Source organism: Chelonoidis abingdonii, chromosome 3, assembly GCF_003597395.2.
Source record: "Chelonoidis abingdonii isolate Lonesome George chromosome 3, CheloAbing_2.0, whole genome shotgun sequence".
NCBI classification, from domain to species: domain Eukaryota; kingdom Metazoa; phylum Chordata; order Testudines; family Testudinidae; genus Chelonoidis; species Chelonoidis abingdonii.
In genome coordinates, this window is record NC_133771.1 from 57,012,082 (window position 1) to 57,035,002 (window position 22,921).

Genomic DNA, 22,921 nt, shown 5'->3' on the forward strand with positions numbered 1-22,921 from the left:
ATTGCTATTCAAAAACCACTGTTGAATTAAAAATTTAAGATGCCTCAACTGCTGAGTGAAATGAGAGGAATTGAGAAATTACTGCCTGGTTAGATCTAATCTTTTTGGCACACTAATAAAAGTGGATAACTCTCCCAGATAGCTTTCAAAATCATTATATACCAAAATAAAATTCCTAGAATCAATTGATTTGGATTTCCACCATTTGTCCTTTAAATATCCAAGCTGCGCCGAAGTGCTCAAAATATGATTGTGTCTCCCCACAAGCAGAAAAGAGCAGAATAATTTGATACCTAATACAGGTTCCTGCATTCAAAGATTAATTGTTCATTAAAAAGAGAAGATGCTGGTTACTCAGATATTCAAACTATCTAAAAATTGAAAGACCAGTTAAGGCTACTAGAGCCATAGATTCTTCCTTGGGAAAGAATGCTTCCTGCTCCATTCCTTTGGGATTAGAGTCGGACCAGCTTTGGGAGTCTCGATGTGGGTATCATACTAGTTGCCTTTTGGTGGCTGGAAAGGAATTTTTCCCTCACTGCCAGATTGACCTCAGCAGCTCATGAACCTGGCGGGTAGATTTAGATTTTAAATTCATTTTGTTACAACTTGGCATGTGCCCAGTAGAGGTAATGATTCAGAAGTGTTTCTGGTTCTGTGATAGACTAGAACTGAAAATGGATTAGAGATTAAATGGATCAAAGAAGACAGAGAATGGGGTTGTGGCTCCTAATTTCTAGTATAGTGAAGAGACAACTCCTTTTCCCAAACCCCTTAACCCCAGATGAGGGAAAGGCAATTGGATCCCAGCAACCATTCAGGGACCAAGTTCACAGAGTTGGAGGTGAGGAGAATAGTAGCCCCTCAGCAGGTGGAACAGATTACAACAGTAGGATGACCTGCACTGGATAAATTATTTCCAGATGTGTTACTTAATAAAGCTGCAACCTACTTAAACTACATTCCTGGTGCCTTGTCTTTCTTCCGGTATTACCTGCGCAATACTACCAGGATCCATAGGGAAAAAAATCACTGGCAATCCTTGCTACGCACCTTCAGCAAAGGATAGCATACAGGGTCTTTAGAGGACAGTTCCCTGGTACTTGCTGATATGCAGGTGCTTGAGCCCATTTTCAAGACCCTGAATACACCCAGAAACAGCCTGTCAGATTTCAGAGCAATTAGTAATGATACTGCCCCCAGCCCCTTGCACTCAAGAAGTGCTGGAGGCAGCATTGTGGCTGCTTCCTGCACATGGGCATTGGGGATCAAGAAGGGACTTTTCATTCACTCATCTCCATCTCCAACCCACCTATGCTGGAGCAGCCATCATTTGTTCAAAGTGCTTCTGAGATATTATTTGCCTATGTTACCATCTCTTAAAAAAAGAATGTTATGTAGTTATGCTGGTGGGAAGTGGGATTGTTCCTTTTTGTGTTTAGGTCTGCTGGTTCACTTTTTGTTCTAAGGATTCTAGGCATATGTTTCTGGGTATCGCTGCTTGGTGTTCCATTGATGACAGCCACTTGTGGGAATGAAAATTTGCCACTATTTAGTAGAGTCTTATTGAATTTATGTTTCTAGGATATATCCCAACATTGCTTTTTGAGGGGGAATATAATAGATTATATAATCAGGATTCTCCAGTAGCTGTTAGGGAACATTATGCTGATGGAGATAATGTCTCTTGGATGATATGTGACACTAAGGTTTTTACCTCTGGGGTTCATTAAAGATCCCATGTATGACGCAGAAGAGTTAGAGATATTAACCCCTATGTCCTGCTCAAACTCCAGCGTATGTAATTTCTAGAGTTTGTAGCAAAACTTTTTTCACCTGTTTTCGGGTTTTGGGGTCAACATGATAGTTAACATTTTAATCATGAATTCTTGCTCAAAAAGACCCAGGTTCATATTTATGTCAGAAAATTATTAACATCTATCTTTCTTTCAATACAGATATAAATTTGGTCCAAATCCTGCAGTCCATACTCAGTCAAAACTTCTATAGCGGTTATTAGTTACTTTGACTAAATAAAGAGAGTACGCTTTGTCCCCATATGCATTACGTATGTGCTGTATAGTTTGTTACATGAAAAGTAATAAGCTTTGATTTTTGTGGTGGTTTTTGTTTTTGTTTTTTTTTCGGGGTAGGTAATATTCTGTGTTACCTATGCAGTTTTTCTCTGAAAGCTTCTAACATTGACAAAAAACAGCTTTCGGGAGCAAATCTGTGCTCCATAGAACATCTCAGCTTTTACAAAGAGACTGATAGGAGGGCAAATTGAAGTTTTATAATATGAATTTATAATATGTGAGCCAGCTGCTACAGGAACACAGTCATTTCTATATTTTCTGTCATTTTGTTTACTATGCATTTCTCTATATATTCTTTATTTTAAATAAGATTTTATATTATGGTAATACTTCCTGCCAGGCAGTTTACCACCGTCAGGGGGAAGAAATCCTACACATCACTTTCTAAAAGGTCTGATACCCTTCTATTGGCATTTTTTAAAGGAATGCTGAAATTAAATGCATTGGCTAAGATTTTTTATCTAAGAGAAAAAGGAAATGCTGATTTTGCATCTGTAAACAAATGACATTGCAGATGATGTACCATTAATAACAGCTTCTGGAAGGATAGTCATAAACCGATACTGTAGTTGTTGTCTACAGTTGGCTATGGAATAAGAGAGGTTGGATGTAAGTGACCTGAAAAAAATATTGAGGCCCATGCTAAGTGAGTGACATCAGCGTTTTAGTGTAATGATATGGAACTCTGGAACTTGCAGTCATGATGCACAGTAATATTATCAGATGAATACTAATTCCGGACAGTTTAAGACTTTTCTGTTGCAATACTGTCTCCAGTTAACTTAGTGGACAAAATACAGGAGTGCATATTATAGAAATTAGAATTAGAATGTCAGGATTTGTGAAAACATCATATGTCCTTTAACACATAAAAGCTCTAAAGCACAGACATCCAGGATTTAAAATGCACATTACTTCAGTTCATCATAATCTTAACACTTCAAGTATGCTTATATGGCCATGATATAATACTTGGTCTGCCTGCAAATCCATCTGTTTATCTGGCCAAGCTTTTTATTGTAATATTACCACCCAGTGTAATAATATTGTCATTGTGGCTTTACTGGGATGGATTATATGGAGCAGCTAAACTTAAAAATGAATGGTAATAAATTAATATTTTGATCACTGGCTACTCCTTGTAATCATAAATGCTGTAACTAGGGGTGCTGTGAGTGCTGCTGCACCTGCTGGCTTGAAGAGGTTTCCACCACACAGGGTTTACAGTTTGGTTCACCCCCACTATATAAGTTGTTCCAGCACATCTGTTTATAATTGCAGCAAAGAGTCCTGTGGCACCTTGTAGACTAACAGACGTATTGGAGCATGAGCTTTCGTGGGTGAATACCCACTTTGTCAGATGCATGTAGTGGAAATTTCCAGGGGCAGGTATATATATGCAAACAAGAAGGAGGCTAGAGATAACGAGGTTAGTTCAATCAGGGAGGATGAGGCCCTCTTCTAGCAGTTGAGGTGTGAAAACCAAGGGAAGAGAAACTGCTTTTGTAGTTTGCAAGCCATTCACAGTCTTTGTTTAATCCTGAGCTGACACAGGACTCTTTGCTGCTTTTACAGATCCAGACTATCATGGCTACCCCTCTGATACTTGACCCTGTGTATAATTGTTTCTCAAGAGATATGGAATGGTCACATTGTTTTCATGATATGCCTTGATCCTGTCTTTTATTTTGAAGTAGCGGAATAAAAGAGTGCTGTTCCAGTATGCAGTATTTTTATACAGGCCAGATTTACAATATCTTTTTATTGCCTGATGATATTTTCAGGTGTATATTGTGGGCCTAATTCTGCACTCACTGAAGTCAGCGGGAATTTTGCCATTAGCTTATATGGAAGTAACTTCAATGCTAATTGTTTTAAACAGGCACTGAGAGCGATTGTGTACCAATTCAGCAATGTGATTCAATCTGATTTTAGGTCAGAAGCAGTCCTGCAATATAACCTCAAAAATCAACTCCTCTTTCGCTGGCTAGGTTTATTATTCCATACACATCACTGTGACAGCTGAAGGCTTCCATGTGGCTGTCATGACAGTCAAAATAAATTTTCTCAGTGCAGCATGGCAAACTTATTTTAAAATAAAATATATACTTGTACGTATAATTTTTAAGCTTGATTATTATCTTATTTACCTATGTGTAAAACAAGAGTATCTGCACTGAAGTCAGTGGAGTTACAGCTAGTGAAAAACCAGTGTGAGATCAGAATTGGTCCTTGGAAATATTCAGATAAGGTAAAGCTGCAAGACTGGACTCATTAATATTAAAGTAATTCCTCTAGGGTTTCTTATATCTCACAGATATTTTCATTAAAGAAAGCTAAAGATCTGTCACAACTTTGAATTCATAAAACTAAAGTATGTATCAATTTCTTTACTGGACTCTTGAAATAGATGTAGAAATTATTTGGTAGTTTGCAGATTAAGAAATTCAACAGAACCAGGCATATGAGAGAAATATTAAAGATAAGAGTGAACCATGAACAAGCAGCAGAGCTACAGTAGTAATCAGTGCAATAAATTAAAGGAATGTAATTTGTTTCAGATGAGGAATTGGGCAAATCAGTGTGATCAAAAACCAAATCAAATCACAAAACACAAAATAGGATGGATTTAAAATAATTGAAAAATATAAAGCAAACTAAAAAATAAACATGTGGTGTATGACTTGCCTTCTTATCTATACTTTATATAATTTAGCAAAGTACTTGAGTACCTGCATAATATTAATTCTTGTGGAGCCTCCATGCTTAAATATTGTTGAACTGGTGCCTTAGCTAGAAACTCTTTGGGAGAGGAACTTGTCTTATTATTAGAGGTATGCTAGATAGATTAATAATAACACTAATATTAAAAAATTCTAAATCCATATCAAGCTAAGTTCTTGTGTTGCTGACATCTGTTGTTTTGGCAGGGTGTTTTGATCTCGATCTGATTAAACCATATTTTAAAAAGTAATAAAGATCTACACAGTTTATATTCTATGGTATTGGTGTGGTTTTGATGCAGGGGTATTATACATACTGCATTTGATAGTCTGAATTCTACTGTCTTTAGTATTCCATAGTGAAATAAAGCAGTGAAATGATGGATTATAATTTACTTCCAAGTGAGAGTCAAATTTACTTATATGAGCCAAAATGTCAAATTTAATTAAAGGCTACAGTGACAGAGCAGAGCATGTGCTGGATGAGTTCAGAGTACTTTTCAGATGACAAATGACTGACATGAATAAAAACGATAACCAAGATAATTGCTAAGGAAATGTTGCTTAAACCTGACTAAAAAATGTCAGGCCATATATGCCAAAAGCTTCCCATGACATTACATTCTGTAAGATTTAAATGAAAAATCAAATAAAACAGAAAGCTTTAATCTGCCCCCTGGAGTTCAGATTTATAGTCAAGATTTGTCTGCGTGAGGGGAAAGAACATAAAAATGGCAATTAGGTTTGTTTGTATTTGCACATTCACTCTGTTCAGTGTAGTGAAATTGCAATGTTCAGTAACCATGTAACCTATACACTGCAGTAGCTTTGCAATGTTCTTTGGCCAAAGTAAAGATGTAAGAATCCTTGCTCTATTCTATATTTAAATATTTTTCATCAAAACTGTCTATGTTAGTGTATTTCAGAACAAGGTTCAACCTGTTCTGTATAATCCAAATCTCTGTGTCAAATGTGCTATAAAGATGGAGGTGTGATGTTCGGGGTAAAGGTCAAGCTGATAGAATATGACAACCCTCTGAAGGAGAAATGATTGTCCCTAAGTATTCAGCATGAGCTTTTCTTTGCTCCCTGCAGGGCATCTGCACCACGACCACCGCATTTTTACACTTCTTCTTCTTAGCTTCGTTCTGTTGGGTTTTGACAGAAGCGTGGCAGTCATACATGGCTGTTACTGGAAAAATTAGGACACGACTCATAAGGAAACGCTTTTTGTGCCTTGGATGGGGTAAGCCCATAAAAGTCATGTAGCCAGAATCGTTAGAATTGAACGTTATGCATTTACACAATTGGGGATGTTGGAATTTATTTCAATAATCCTAACAGGTTGTCGATAGCATAGTTACTAAACAAAACATCAGTACAAGGAGATTTCCCTTTTTATTGGAAGCACCAATGTAATTTTATTCTCTTGATTTGGTTCAAGATACAGTTGATGAATATTCCAGTGTTCTGGTACTTTATTACGCTGTAACATATATGCTTTTAGCATCATTTTAGTAGCTTTTCTGAAAAACAATGTAATACAGGCAAAAGCCCCTCACTGAAAATCCACTGAATCCCTGGGTTATTTGTTCACTTTAAGCCATTTCAAACATACTGGTAACTTAGCAACATGAAAGTGATGCATACTGGGCTAAAAATCTAGCTCTTCCCTTGTGCTTGGGGAAGAAACAAACGCTGCAGCAGAGCAGTGCTTTGTTAAATGATTCATTCCATATCAAATTGATCATTTTAGATGAAAGTAGTTCAGTCTCATCATTTCATACCCAATAGAACAGCGGTATTTAGCTGAGCCTTAATGACAATTTCTGTTTTTTTCTAGGTTTACCAGCATTAGTAGTGGCAATATCAATAGGCTTTACCAAGACGAAAGGATATGGAACATCTCACTAGTAAGTCGGTCCGCAGTGATAAATCATGTTTTTGATTACCAAGGCTGCCATGCCCATTAGCGATTATACAACACACTATAAGGCCCCATTGTGTGTCCCTTCATGTGCAGGACACTGCTGGAAGCCGAATGCCCCATACAAAGAGTGAAAAGAAAATCAGAGTCCAGTGTTAAACTCAGTCCTGTGTAGTGCTGAGTACACTCAACTCCGAGTGAGCACTGAGGACACGAACATATCTCAGGAGGTGCTCAGTCCTTTGCAGGATCAAGCCCATTATTAGTAGCACTGTACTTATCCTGCTAAGATTATTCATGTGGGACTGGTTACTTCAGCTGCATATTTGTTTCCTGCTTCCTGCTGAGATGCTTGGTGCTTTTTAAATGGGAGATTACTGAAATATTGATGGAAATAACCAACTTATAAGGAGTAACCTTAAAAGCAATGATATATATGGGTGCTTGTATGCCTGACAGCTCCTCTCCAAACAGCCACATGAACAAAACCAGCTTTCCAAATACTTGTGGAACTAAAAAACATGAAAGAACATGCATATGGACCTGGATTTCAAAACATGTTTACAAAAACATGTTCCTGTTGTTTGACCAATATGTCATCAGGTCTTTGGAAGCTGCCACAATTGTCCACTTCATCCCCCAGTTTGCAGACAAGGGCGGGAGATGATTTCTACTCAATACAGGCATCAGGAGCTGAGGAGCTGTCCCACTCTAGAACTCATCAATGATAGGTGGTGCCTCCTTATCCTTAGCCCTGTGTAGCTAAAGCAATCCAGTAGGAATTCTGTCCTATCCCTCCTAGATTGTGGTCACTAAAATAACCTTGTGGGTTCTTTAGCTACCCTGTATTGAGGAATCTAGTAGCACTGTTTGCCACTCCAGTTACAAAGGTGCTGGCAGCAGGAACAAGACTTATTGCCAGCTACTCATAGATTGTAGGGTGCCTTTTCCAGACTGAAAGATCAGTGAATGGAAAGAGGGAAATTGGTCCTGGTCCCCACATGAAGATACCTATTGGTAAGAGGGAGGTCCTAGAACAAGTCGAGGGAACACTGATTAGGAAGGGGGATTAAGAAACACCTCTGAGGGGAGAGCTGGGGAAATAGCATTAGACCAGATCCATGGAATAATTGTATGCCTGGGCTGTTGGGAGTGGCTTGGTTAGAACTTGAACTCACCTTGATTCCAGGTGAACTTAGATTTCTACCTGAATTTTTCACACAGCCCTAGTTATCAGCAACTTGTGTCATTTCTACTGTACATATGAAAAATATTTTATGCAAAACTCCATTATTCCAATGATGATGATGTTGATATTTCAACAGCAAGGGATTTCTAAATTATGGTTAGCCTACCACCTTGATCCACTTGCATATAAGCAGCATATTGAATTACTTTGCAGTTCACATAACTTTATCCATTAATTTAACCCTTAAACCACCATAGTTGAGATTGTAAAGGGGTTCCCATTATAGAGGGGTTGTTCAGCACGGGGAGCAGGCCCTGCTTGGAAGGTGTGCCAAATTAGCTGAGAGGTTCATGGGACAGAGGAACAGTGAGCAATGAATCACTTAATTTTTAGGAACTTTGCCAGCCAGTGGAATCCACAGCCCCAAGTTAGCTGCATAGGCTCCTTGTACAATGCAGGGGGAGAGATAGGCACCTAAGACAGGGATTCACAAAAGCTAGCATATAGAGCAGGGAGCCACCTAAACTTGCTAATAGGAAATGGTGAGGAGAGGAGTGGGTCCTAAGCTCTACCTCTCAAAGGCACCTATCTCCACTTGGGATTCTCAGCTGTGAACTCTCTCCTGGAGTAAGGTACTTAACCAATGTCTTGTAAAAATAATAATAATTAATTATGCCAGAAGAAATGGTGGTATGTAATTATTCATACAGTGTAACAGTGTCAACAGGACACACTGAGGGAGACCTGCCCAGAATACCCATCACCCAGCAGTTAGTTAGGGTCCCCTCCTAGGAGGGGGGGAAACCGAAGTTAAATCTCTCTCCATATCGGGCAGCATGAGGAATTGAAGCCTGGGCTTCCATATCCCAGCTGACTGTGCTAACCACTGGGCTAAATGGGGGTACTACCACTTTCTCCTTCAGTTGTTTTATATAGGTTTATGTGGGCATAGAGCATGCTTACCAGACTGGGCCCCACAGGTGAGACAGATGGGGAACAACTAGTTTAAGGATTTGTGAGATAGGAGCCTAGACCAAAGTAGCTGCGCACATGCTCACTGCCAGAAATGTAGGTGCCAGTGGGACTTTAACAGTGGAAAATTTGGTGCCTAAGTGTTAAGCAGCTATAGGGTTAGGCAGGACTTTTTGAGGATCTCAGTGGCACCTAAATGTTGGACTTAGGCTCCTAAAGTAGCAGTTAGACACTTAAATCCTTTTGTCGATCTAGCCCTAATAGTCAGTCTGAAAGAGGGAGGAAAACAAAATCAATGAGACTTAGGGGGTCCTAAGTGCCATAGTCGCTCTTGAAAATAGGACTTAGACTCCTCAGTCAGTTAAGAGATTTTGAAAATTTTACCCTAAGGCTTAGGGTCTGATCCAAAGCCCACTGAAGTCAATAGAAACATTCCCAGAAAAGTCTGCTTTTGGATCACACACTTACAGTGGCCACCTTACAAGTAAAATTGTGATTCCTCGTACAAAACCAAAGTAATGGGGGGGTGGGTCGTCCCATGCAGGAGGTCGACAGTCATTTGAGAGGGAAGTTCTATTAGAATTCATGAGTACGCTGGTCAGAAAATCCAGGGAAAAAATTCAAAACTTTTAATGAAAACTTTTATCCAACTTTCAACTATTCTATAAACCAATAGGAAACCAGGAAAAAAAAATACAAACATATTTTCAATGAAATTTTAAAAAAAGGTCCAGGTCCATTAAAAAGTTACCATACAATGGTATCTGAGATATTTTATCATTGCTTTTTTGTTAGAGGGTAACTGCTGGCAAATATTGACATTTTAGATCAGTGTATCATATTAACATCCAACACGCTAACAGAGATGGGTCCATGTGGCAAAGTTCAGCTCTGTTTTTGGTTGTAGTGGGAAACAATTACATTTAGTGATTTTTTTTTTTGGCCTTTAAAATTTCAGCCATAACAGAACAGTAACATTAAGATGTGTTTGTGTGTTTAAATGATTTTCAAAAGAAAGGGGAAAAAATGGGGGTAGAGGATAAGGGCATCTTTATGTAAGTTTATTTGCATGTGAGATTCAAATAAATGCCGTTACTTGCATATCCTTATATGTATGTACAATCACACAATCCAACAAACATGCATTTCTATGAATGTGTAATCACTGGGGGGGAAACAGCTGCATTTACTTCAGTAAGTGAAGCTCCTGATAGTGTTTGTATAGCTAAGCTTAGCACCGTAATGTGTTAAATGTTTAGGACTCAGTTCTGCAAGTCCTCTGGATCTGAAAATCTGCATGGAAGCATCATACAGAAAGGGCTTGCGGTATTGGATCTCTAGTAGGACACAGCACAAAAGAGATGTACAATTTTCATACATCTAGTATTAGTTTTTTAATATTTTTAATATTTCAGAGACACCAATTGGTCCTTAGTCCTTACATGATGTATAATAACTTTTTTAAAGTGCATATAATCCATAAGACCTTATCTTAGTATTAAATACCAAATTACACCAGTGAAGATTTATAGAGAACTATGGTTTTTAATCAAGTTTATTCGACCACGTCATATGCACTTGACCTTAATGAGCATTTAAGTATAAGATAAGTCTGACATTTTAAAAATAAAGTGGTTTTGAGTTCCCTGAGATGAAATAAGTTTCTGAAGAATTTCTTAATGGATAGAAATTATCCTTTTTGTCATTCACAGTTAACTCAAAAATGGATAAATGACATTTTACAAAAATGTACAGAAATATTAAAATGTGGACTCAGAATAAGCATAAGGAATTTCACTGTAAGTGTAACTTGTTTGAAAAGTTGCAGAAGCATAAAAATGGGGCCTAATAATGAAACTCATGTATCAACTTCTTATAGCACCATTATGTCAACAGAGTACTGTAATTTTACTCCTTTTTCTATTCTTATACAATTATCTATGTAGGACTGAACCCTGTGTCAAGTGAATAGATATGCTATATATGTTTTATTCACATGACACCTCCATAGTGTAAAAGATATTATTAATGTGTGGTAGTTGTTTTCCTCTAATGTTCTTTCCAGCTGCTGGCTGTCTCTCGAAGGAGGACTACTCTATGCATTTGTTGGGCCTGCAGCTGCTGTTGTCTTGGTAAACACTTAAATTATTTTTAGTATTTTCATTAGAAATGGTGGAATACTGTCTGAATTACAGAGTGGTTAGTTATGCAGTGGTATTAATTTTACTGCAGACATCCTGAGAACAATGGTCTAAGATTCCCTCAATGTTTTGAATATGCTATTTTTCTGATTGTTTATTTTATTGTGTATTTTACATCAACATTATGTATGTCATCATTTACACAAAGTCACATGAACATCAAGCATAACCGAAGACATTTCTGTATGCACAAACAGCTCATCATATATATTGTTATTAGTGCATATATTTTTATACAGGTTTATATATTATATGTGTGTACCCTGTACACCTTCAAAAAAATTCTCTAGGAGCAACAACAGGATTTGGGAAGAGTTTATTACCAGGATGAGATCAATGGGTGAAATCCTGGCCCCACTGGCAAAACTCCTGTTCACTTCAATGAGGCCAGGATTCACCCAATGCTGTTATCCATGATAATATCTAACTGTTACTCTTTTCTGGAGGAGCCAATTAAAAGGCAGGGGAAATATATTTAAGACTTAAATAATTATAAAAATAGGTTATAATTTTTTAATTATTTAGGAATTACCATATTTCATTATATGCAAAGTAGGATGTAAGACGGTATTCTAGAAAAGGGTTGTGGTACAACTGAAAAATGATTGTTTTGCAAAAGATGCCATGTTCAGTTTTTACTCCTGAGCCACACAAAATAAAACTGGGAAAGCATGATATGCTGGTTGCCATTGCAAGAATTTTGTTACAAGCATCGCTGAATTCTTATCAGTTGTGTCCATGTAATGGTTGCTCTCTTATGGAGAAATTTAGTGACAGCTTTGGTGGCCTGGTGCAAAGCACTGTGCCACTGTAGTTCAGGGATAGCCGGGAGGAAAAATGGAATCAGAGGAAAGTCTTCTGGGGCTATTGTCTTGGAAGAAAAAAAATCATAATGGCCAGAAAATGTAACTTATTATGTATTAAACTTCCACAAACCTGAAAATGTATCTACGTATCTCAGAAATCCTATATTTGGATTGAATAATCTGAAGTTCTTCATAGATACATTGGTAATACAACATCTGTCAACGTTTGTTTAAATTTTCCATGATCTTGATCATGGACTGTTGACAGGGGGTTCTATATTGGTCAGTTCCAGAGTATTAAAAAGTCTTAGGTCTTGTCCACACTACCACTCAAATAGATGTAAGTTACGTTGCTCAGGAGTGTGAAAAAGCCACCCCTGGAATGACATAAATTGCATCTATTTAAAGCGGTGCCTTCTGCCTCTGGTTGGGGTGGAATAATTATGCTGATGTGACAGCGCTCTCCCTTTGGCATAGCACGTCTTCACCAGATGCACTGTGCAACTATGCTGATGTACCACAGTAGAGTAGACTAGCCCTCAGATCAGAATGGGTTTGCTGTAAGGTTTTGTTATGCATATTGGAAAGAGCTGGATTTATGAAACCCCTGAATCATGCAGGCACATTGGGGATTTGCATGTAAACATACCTGTGCATGCACACATTAGGGTTTGGCATACACTCTTTTGAAAATTCGATCCATAAATTCCTTCTTCAGGCTCTGTATACTAATTTCAGGGGCCAAAGCCCTTCTTAGATATGGCTCTGGTACCTTACAAAATGATCCAGTGACCTTGTCCTATAGAATGTACACTTTACACAGAAGAGGCCAGTATGAATAGGGTAATTCACCTTACCACCAGGAACATGCTAATCACTGATTATTCTTCTTCCCCTTGTAGCTGTAATGTATGAGGTAAGGTACGAATTTAATTTTAGAAACCCCCATATTACCCACATGCATACAACCAGCCCTCACCCCTAACATTCCCTACCCCTCCCCATATACACACACAATGCTGACTGTAAATTTTCTAAACATTATGAATGTAAATTTGCCTCCTAGTTTTGCTATCTCCTGAAGTCCATTGACTCTATCCTCAACCCACTCACTGTACATTTATTTGCTATGAAGCTGTTCCACCCAAAGATCCACATCTTTGAATGATTTGTTTGTAACTAATAAATGCAGGAGGGAAATCCCTGATTTCTCAAACTCTTTAGTCAACAAAGCAAAATAAAGTAACATCCTTTGCTTATCTTGAAAGTGTTTTATCAATATAATACAATATTTCTTCCAAATTTCCTCATCTTATATTTTGCCATGTATCCGAAAACATGGTCCCCTGACAAAGAGCTGACTGTTATCTACAAGTTGCAAGGGATGTAGGATAAAGTGAGAATTAGACTAGGTCACCTGAATATCACCAGCATTAAAACTTGTTTTCAAACTATCATGCTGAATTTCAATGCCACAAATAAGCTCATCCTCCTAAACTGCTGTTCTCAGGTTTTTCTCATTACAATCTATAAACGGGGACAGACAGGACAACATTTGCTTAGTATCGCTGCTAAAACAATACCTCCCCCTCTCTACATACTGTCACTCTAAGAGAAGCATAGGCTAATCTGAGCCAGGAAATACAGGTTTTGCTGAAGCCAAATGTTCCACAAATTAGAATGGTGAGTCCTCTTGACCAAATGACTTTATCACATCAAATAAAAATGCAGCCATTGGCAGTACTTGTCCCTCTTCTACACCAATGATGTTTAGGATCATCGTTTATGATCAGCTAATAATAACCTATCTCTGAAGCCAATTTGGTGGCTATGTAATAAATGCTCTAGTATCTTTCTGTAAGTTCTGGTAATAATTTCAGCATGGAGTTTACAGTGTTTGTGTCTGATTTTCTTCTCCCTTTCAGCACTTTTAGACCAGTGAACCACTATTGACTTCAGCTGAGTTAGTCCTGATTTGCATTGGCATAAATGAGAATGAAATCTGTAATGATCAGAGATCTAGGCATATAGCTACAAATATTACCTGTATGTTAATGTTTGCAGCTCCCACAGAGTATGTCTCATCTTCATATAGAGTCAAGCCAGGAAGCTTTTGTACAGCTCACAGTCCATGGCACAATGAGGAAGCCAAGGATGTTCACAAAAAGCCAATCATAATTTCCACATGGGACTATATGTTCTCTGTACAATTGGCAAACTTTATTTAGAGATCTCTGATGTTCACAGACATGATTTGCTCCCCCATTAATTAGCAGGTGTAGAGAGAGCTTTTTCATCTAGCTATATAGATTTGAGTATACAAAAGAAAAATCTCACCTGAAAAATGTAAAAGAGGCCTAAAAGAGTAGGGCTGTGGGCAGGGCATACTGGCAAATGATCAGTATTTAATATAGTTCTCAAAAGTCCATTTTAAAACATTTCTTATCTAAAAATTATTTTGGCAGGTCCATTTAAAGGCTACATTAAAATCCTAGTATGATGCATAGAATAAGTATTAAGGACCAAATACTGACTTTAGAACTGCATGGCTGTTTGAGCCAAATACTCAGCGGTTACAAATTATTATAGCTCTATTCATTTATGGATTAACACCAGTTGATACCAGCTAAGGATCTGGCCCATAAAAAAAGAAAGCACAACCAAACAATCCTATATACAGCCAATCAAAATCACATTTTGGCATACGACTAGGCTTGGAAGGATTAGATATTTGTCATTAAATGTCAATTTCACTGTAAACACACAAACCGATGAATAAATATTTCCATATAGGAACAGACAAATGCTGTTTGAGAACTTGTTAGAGTTTTATTTAAGAATATTTGTTTATATATTTTTGATGTGAGAATTTGACAATTTGCTTTTTAAGCTATAAATCTTTAACTTTTTGAATCTCAAGGTCTACTGTCTACACACATACCAATTTCCCATCTGTGAAAATTTAAATGGGATAAAAACAAAATAAAAATAAACATTGCTATTATCCATAGAAATTATCTAAAAAAAATCAAATTCTGCCAAGCCTATACATGAGAACCCAGGAATGACAAAGACAGTTGTCAATTTGGAAGAACAAAACAAAACCAACAACCAGAAACCATAGATTCTGGTTTTGCATGAGTGAGAATACCTTGCAGCAAAAAGGCATAGTTGGGACTCAAGAAAGCATGATACCTAAAATAACCAGATAAGATTATCTTTGTTTTATGTTTGTTCTGCAGCAAGTGGAATGGAGTTCTCAGTCATGACTGGGGCTCCTAGATGCTATGGCAATACAAATAATACATAATCCTTTTTAGTCTTGTACACAAAATTTAAATAAAATATTCTACCTCTAACATGGAACAGATTACATTGTTACAATTAAAGTTTATGTGTAATCAGTATTTAGAGTCACAGCTGTCTACTTTCTTATTAACAGGCAGGCATATATATGGCCAGATACAGGACATAATTCAGGCTTTAATTAATACAGCTGTTGATGTATATGTTTGTTCCACCTATTAGAGGATATGCACGGGAAGCAAGAATTTAGCCCTAAAGTTAAGTACACTTTATGTGTCCTGAGACTAGTACAGTACATAATCTCTGACTAAATTCTTTAGAAATGTATCGTGCAACCAAGTCTAAGTTTGTAATTCCATCATGTTGGCAAATGTAAAAGAAACCATTTTCTGTAATAATGCATGTAGGCATTTTCTCACACTGTAACTGAAAGGTCAACTGTTTGTTTCTATTTGACAGGTCAACATGGTGATTGGCATTTTGGTATTTAATAAACTTGTTTCCAGAGATGGGATCCTAGATAAAAAGCTCAAACACAGAGCGGGGTAAGCAACAATTGGAATATTTTAAAGCATATTGCAAATGTATCATATATTTTCAATTACAGATATTCACCAAAAATGCATTTGATTGTGCTTTGAACTTTTTTCTCAATGTAAAAGTATGACTAACAGATTTCATTCATTGCAAAAGTTGCAGTTGCATTATCCTGAGGGAATGTGACTGAGCAAACTGAAAATAAAACACAAGTACAACAGTATTAAGTTAATAAGAATGAGGATTAAACAGTTACAATGCTGAGCAGGGATTTCATGGGGAAGACATAAATTTTTATTTGTGAAATCAGGAATATAGTTGTATAAAATGTGTGTACAGAAGAAGCCAAATTTTCTTTCTTTCTTTCTTTCTTTTAGTATTTTATTATACCTTTTATACCAGTATAACCTCACTGAAGTCAATAGCATTGCATTATTGTAATTAAGAGAAGAATTTGGCTCTGTGTTTGTATATACATGTATATGTTAGTTTTCTAAAATAAGCATAACAGAATTTGAATGTAAATTATACATATTTCAAAAGCAAAAAAGTGTAAATAGAAAAGTTTATGTATTTATATCCATGATTTCCTTTCATTAATATACTTATAATTTTATATTCAAATTCTGGGTTTCTAGTGATAAAAGAGGGAGGGTCTGCATCTTAGCTCCTAATGAAAGGCAGCAATAATTTTGCTGTTGACTTCCAGCAGGTACAAGTGGGTTTCAAGGTCTGCTGCAGTGGATGTGACTGCAGTCCACATAAAAGAGAAACATTTCACAAATGTATCTTAGCTTTCTGAATGTATGTGTAAATGTCTTTTAATGCTTTATGTAATGATAAGCAATCAGCATTTTTTACTTCTCCACTTGTTGTAATACTCTTTCTTCTGCATCATTTGTAGGTGACTATCCCAATATTGGCATTGGTAGCAATGATGATTCTCTATTTTACATGCATATATTACAGCTGTCCGTAAACTTTTCTTAAAACCTTACTTTGAATTATTTGATCATTCCTGTAATAGCATCTTTCCTAATGTTCAATTAATTGATTAGATGTCCATATTGATATCATATACTTTGGTGTGCTTACGTTGCCATTTAGAGTTGGTTAAAACCCCTTGTGGTTTTCACTTCTTAGTGCACTGTTTCAAAAACAACCAACACCATCACCAAAACCTCTTTTTTGTTCTCTTTTCTTTTTTTCTTCTCCTTCTTATTAGAAAATAATAATTTCTTAAGCCTACCCTTGTCTACAATGTTCCATCTGCCTTCTTAACTGTTGTAATATATTCTTCATGTTCTGATTAAATGTGCCATATTATAAAATAAGCCACAATATTTCAGCATCTGTGAGAACTTTTTCAATAGTTATACTCAAGAAGTTTTGACGCTATAAATCTATTGATCATTTTTCTGTGTGATATTTAAAGGATCGGAGAGATCATTTTTAACTGCAGAATAGCTTTCTAGTTATCACCTGTACACAATTTAAATCCTGTTGCTTATACTATAGTTTTCTGATTTACTAAATATTTTCCTGTCTGAAAATTTGTATCTCAGTAAAATGAATGTTATTTTTAAAGCTAAACTGGACAAAGCACTAAAAAATATGCTGTCAGAAATAATACTGCACTCCCAGAGGGATGGAGTAGGAACTAGATGCCTTAATAAAGATCAGGGTTTCTCAAACAGGGGTCGCCGCTTGTGTAGGGAAAGCCTCTGGTGGGCCGGGCCGGTGTGTTTACCTGCCCTGTTCGCAGGTCCGGCCAATCACAGCTCCCACCAGCTGCGGATTGCTTGTCCGGGCCAATGGGAGCTGCTGGAAGAAGCATGGGCCGAGAGACGTACTGGCCGCCACTTCCAGCAGCTCCCATTGACCCAGAGCAGTAATCCACGACCAGTGGGAGCTGCAATCGGCCAGACCTGAGAATGGGGCAGGTAAACGCACCAGCCTGGCCCACCAGGGGATTTCCCTACACAAGCGGCGACCTCTGTTTCCATCTTTATCAGGATTTCTCAAACAATCTATCTTCAGCACTGTTTGATTAAGTAATGCAGACCCAGATTCTTGAGTCATTTTCTGGGGCAGTGGAAATTCTTTAGCTTTCCCCCCACCCCCAATCAAAGAAGGATGGTCACTCATTAGTTAAGTATTTCTACCAGCCTCACCTACCATCTAGGCCCAGTGATGAGTTCAGTAGTAAAACTATTTAAATAGGATTAGAGCATTTACAGAGGCAAAATAATGGCACTCCAAAGAATTCTATCTTAGTAAAGCACATGGTGACTCTACAGGTAAAAATAACAGGCCAGATCATGAACTGCTGTAATACCCCAGCTGAGGATCTGCCCCAAAAATATTCAATTACAAAAGAGCTATTTGAGAAGACTTATAAGTTAGATGAAAGACATTCTATTCTTTTGTAATATATACACAGATGTTCCCAAGTTATGTGAGGAATGGATTTGGCCCTCTAAATCTATAGATCTGTTCTGCATATTGCAATAATAATGATACTTTTCATATGAGTAAGTGCTGCAGCATCAAGATCAAGACTTAATTCTTTCTCTCTCCAGCAACTACTGGGTATACCCTTAGATAGTGAAAATCGTCTCACTGCACTGATTTCATTTTACACCCTCTCAGGAACTGGCCCTTTATTTCTGTGCATTATGTATAGATGCAAAAGCAAACTTTTAGCTTTGGCAGTAAATGGGAGGGCGAAGAGTGATAGCTCAAAGTCAGTTGAAATGTTGAGAAATATTTTTCCCAAGTGTTGCTTTTCTTCATTACATATAGGAAAATTTTTTATGTGTGTTTTTTTTTTAGTTGGTTGGTTGGCTTGGTTGTTTGTTTTTTTTCCAGTTATCAATGGATAAAAAACCCTTTCCTTATATTGTCGTATGTTTCTTGATATGATATGGAAATCACTGGTTCTGGTGGCAGATGGGAAATAGGATAGCAAAGAAGTTGTTTATTTAATCAAAACTTCCGAATTTGAATGCATGTTGTACGCAGACGAAGAAAATTCTAATACCAGGTTTTACATTTTAACTGTGATGAGTTTTGTAATACAGTTGTCTGTACAAAATGCTTTAAGCTTAATGCTTGTGTACTGTGTTTTATTAAAATGGAATAACATATCACCCCTTTTTAGTCCAAGTAATATTTATTTTCATCAAATTCCATACATTTCAACCCCTATATTCAGACCTTTATACAATGGAAACAAGAACTCCTAGGTAAAGTGCTGTCGCCAGATTTTAGCCAGCACACTCAAATTACTATACCAAGTCATTTGCTTACTGACTGTACAGTAAGTCGATCATGACTGAATGACCTGAGCACATTTTGGAAGTCTCTTCCTTTATTAATATTCATATAATAATCAATATTTTATACAGCATTGATATATTAGTTTTGTCAATGGTCTGAATAGAGGGATTTCACGGTGTGTGTCTACACAAGCACGTGCTTATGTTTATCTCCATGTATTGAGCAACTTCGATCTCTGGACGTTGGGGCCTTTTTTAGCTTAAGTGGAAGAAATAGAGCCTGCATGAAATAAAGCCCCATAGTATTAATAGTTAAAGTTAATAATGTATAGTATCAATATACTTTTGCAACAACCTAGAGCATTCATCCTGAATAAGTCTATTTACTTTTTCTGCATGACGTCATATTTAAAAGCTAAATTTCAGTAGCAACGTTTTTCAGTGAAAATTCAATATTTTGTTCTTTTTGTGGGTGTTCTGTTTGTTTGCAGTCAGATGAGTGAGCCTCATAGCGGTTTGACGCTCAAATGTGCCAAGTGTGGAGTAGTTTCAACAACAGCTTTGTCAGCCACCACCGCCAGTAATGCCATGTTAGTCCTAATCATTTACATCTTCTTGTTACAAATCTGATACAGTGCATGTGAGAAAATACTTTGATGATGAAAATTGTGTTTGCTAATACTATATTAGAGCACTGAACATATTTAAATATTCTTGTTAAAATTGGCAACTGTGTTTATTAACTGAATAGGGGATACGCTTTAGAACATAAAGTAGAACATTTTTTATATATTTGTCTGTGGTTTTCAAATTAACTAATAAGTTGCCATCCTAAAAGATTTTTTTTTAGTAGTGGGTTTTTATTTATCTACTTGCAGTTATATAATGTTGTTTTCTCTCTCTATCTCTCTCAATAGGGCATCCCTTTGGAGTTCCTGTGTTGTGTTGCCTCTTCTGGCTCTGACATGGATGTCTGCAGTTCTGGCCATGACAGACAAAAGATCAATATTATTTCAGATACTCTTTGCAGTATTTGATTCATTGCAAGGCTTTGTTATTGTCATGGTCCACTGCATTCTCCGAAGGGAGGTGAGGAATAATTTCTCGATCACTAAAGTGCTGTGTTTCTCACATACTATTTAATATTATATACAACATATTCGTTCAAAAATTCCCTTATTGGTATAAAGAAAAAAAGGAAATTTTTGAGATAAGATTTAAAGAGGGGCAAGTGAATAAGGATCTCAAACAGTTCTAGGCAAATGATGAGGCAGCAGAAGAAAGAGAACAGCCCCCAAATGTAGAAGCTCATTGGACACAGATAGATGGGATGTTGAAAGTGAATAAAGGAATGAACAAGATGGAGAGTAGATGGATGTGAGGTTGAAGGAAGATTATTTATTTTCAAATGCAAAATGCAGCACAGTTAATTTCAGTGGAAAAATGGGCCCACTTAATTACAGGTCATTTTTAATAGGTCTTGTTTATTTCTAACTTTTATTCATCTTTGATATTATGATTATACACAAAAAGTGAAGACCTAAGATTCCTTTTCCAAAAGAACAGATTCTGTGAGTTTTTCACGTGTAGAAAGACTGATCAAATATATAATTTCTTTCATTTATACTATTCCATCTTAAACAGAAAACTGTTGAAAATATACAAAAATGTAGGAGCTAGGTGTGATCGTTTAATGAACAAGCCTTTCAACTCTATTTCGGTTCAAATCGTGTTAGGTCACAGTAAGTGTGGTGCTTTCAATTTATCTAGGTTAGGATGTTTATCAACATCACTAAACCATACCACATGTGTAGCACAATTCACAGTGATTGGCAGTATCTATTCAAGGGAGCTGCAGGGCTGGAATAACAGGGTGCTTCGGGTCACATTTAAGGTTTATTGGCCATGCTGAGTGAGGAGGCTTGCACAGTGTCTCTTCTCTCTATCATTCACGGTCCTGAGAACTCAAGTTCACTATATTCATCAAAAACAGCATGCAGGATAGTGACCCAATCTATTTCAGTCTTTCTGTGGTATTCTAATTTGTGAGACTATTGTATCCTACCCGGTGTGTAGGGGCAGGGGAGTCACCTTGTGAACCACTAAGTCATTCGATTCTTTCACTAGAGACAGGCAGGAGTCTGAAAATGGAGAGAATGTGGGCTGTGGCTTAAAACAAGAGATTCCTGGGTTCTAAAAACTGAACTAATATGCCTTGCTCTATTCCTGACTTGCACTGTGACCTTGGACAAGTCCCTGTGCCTCATTTTACCCATCTGTAAAAAGGATAACAATACTAACAGTAGCCCTCAGAGGTGTTTGGAGGCAAAATTATTTAATGTTTGTAAACCAGTTTGAAATCTTTATATAAAAGGCACTATATATAAAGTGGAAATTTTTTTTAAAAATGTGTATATTATTGTTATTACTTATCATCAACAAGGCCCACTGTTTCCTCCACATTTTGTCTACCTTTCTAATATTGGGTTGGCAGGTACTTGCAGAACTGAAAGCCACCAGATCAGACATTCTTACAGTGAAACGGTGAAAGACTACAATTATTGATATCTCATTTCTTCAGCCAATAAAAAGTGATGGCAGTTTTATGTAGAACTATTAGCTGAATCCCTTCTTCCTCAAGTGCTCACACACAGAATCTTCTTTCCCCCACCTTCTTATCCTAACACTCATCCAAAATTTAAGAGCTGGAGAAAAAATTAGGAACTAATTAAGATTTTTTTTTCCAAATGGGAAAGGGATCAAAGAGCTGATACACTACTGAAGCAATTTTCTTTCATCGCATTACATGTCACAGGATACAAGGCACTGATGCAAGAAGCCTTCTCATACCACTTTAGTACCCACATTTTAAAAATCCCTAAATTCTACACTTATAATATGCACACACATTCTCAGACAAGTATGTAAGAACGGCCTTACTGGGTCAGACCAATGGTCCATTTAGCCCAGTATCCTGTCTACCGACAGTGGCCAATGCCAGGTGCCCCAGAGGGAGTGAACTGAACAGGTAACGATCAAGTGATCTCTCTCCTGCCATCCATCTCCACCCTCTGACAAACAAAGGCTAGGGACACCATTCCTTACCCATCCTGCCTAATAGCCATTAATGGACTTAACCAACATGAATTTATCCAGTTCTCTTTTAAATGCTGTTACACTCCTAGCCTTCACAACCTCCTCAGGTAAGGAGTTCCATAAGTTGAGTGTGCGCTGTGTGAAAGAACTTTTTATTTGTTTTAAACCTGCTGCCCATTAATTTGAGCCTATTAAATCATGACTCATATTAGCCCCTAGTTCTTGTATTATGGGAATAAGTAAATAACTTTTCCTTATCTAATTTCTCCACATCTCTCATGATTTAATACACCTCTATCATATCTCCCCTTAGTCGCCTCTTTGCCAAGGTGAAAATTCCTAGCCTCTTTAATCTCTCCTCATACGGGACCCGTTCCAAATCCCTAATCATTTTAGTTGCCCGTCTCCGAACCTTTTCTGGTGCCAGTATATCTTTTTTGAGATAAGGAGACCACATCTGTATGCGGTATTCAAGATGTGGGAGTACCATCGATTTATATAAGGACAATAATATATTCACCATCTTATTCTCTATCTCCTTTTTAATGCTTCCTAACATCCGGTTTGCTTTTTTGACCACCTCTGCATGCTGCGTGGACGTCTTGAGAGAACTATCCACGATGACTCCAAGATCTTTTTCCTGATTTGTTGTAGCTAAATTAGCCCCCATCATATTGTATGTATAGTTGGGGTTGTTTTTTTTAATGTTCATCGCTTTACATTTATCCACATTAAATTTCATTTGCCATTTTGTTGCCCAAAATAATTGCAAAAGGACATATGCATT

General features: G+C 37.1%; 1 protein-coding gene across 8 annotated transcripts in view; it reads left to right on the forward strand.

Annotated features, from left to right (window-relative positions):
* ADGRB3 (adhesion G protein-coupled receptor B3) overlaps nt 1-22,921 on the forward strand; it is a 643,293-nt gene that overhangs the window by 583,244 nt on the left and 37,128 nt on the right. For 7 of the 8 annotated variants that reach the window (XM_075063744.1, XM_075063743.1, XM_075063747.1 and 4 more), the window contains 6 exons: nt 5,915-6,065; nt 6,663-6,732; nt 10,973-11,039; nt 15,680-15,765; nt 19,530-19,628; nt 19,956-20,127. In XM_075063744.1, coding sequence (XP_074919845.1) covers nt 5,915-6,065; nt 6,663-6,732; nt 10,973-11,039; nt 15,680-15,765; nt 19,530-19,628; nt 19,956-20,127 — 645 coding nt within the window. The remainder of the gene's footprint in view (nt 1-5,914; nt 6,066-6,662; nt 6,733-10,972; nt 11,040-15,679; nt 15,766-19,529; nt 19,629-19,955; nt 20,128-22,921) is intronic. The other variant, XM_075063748.1, reaches the window with a different exon arrangement.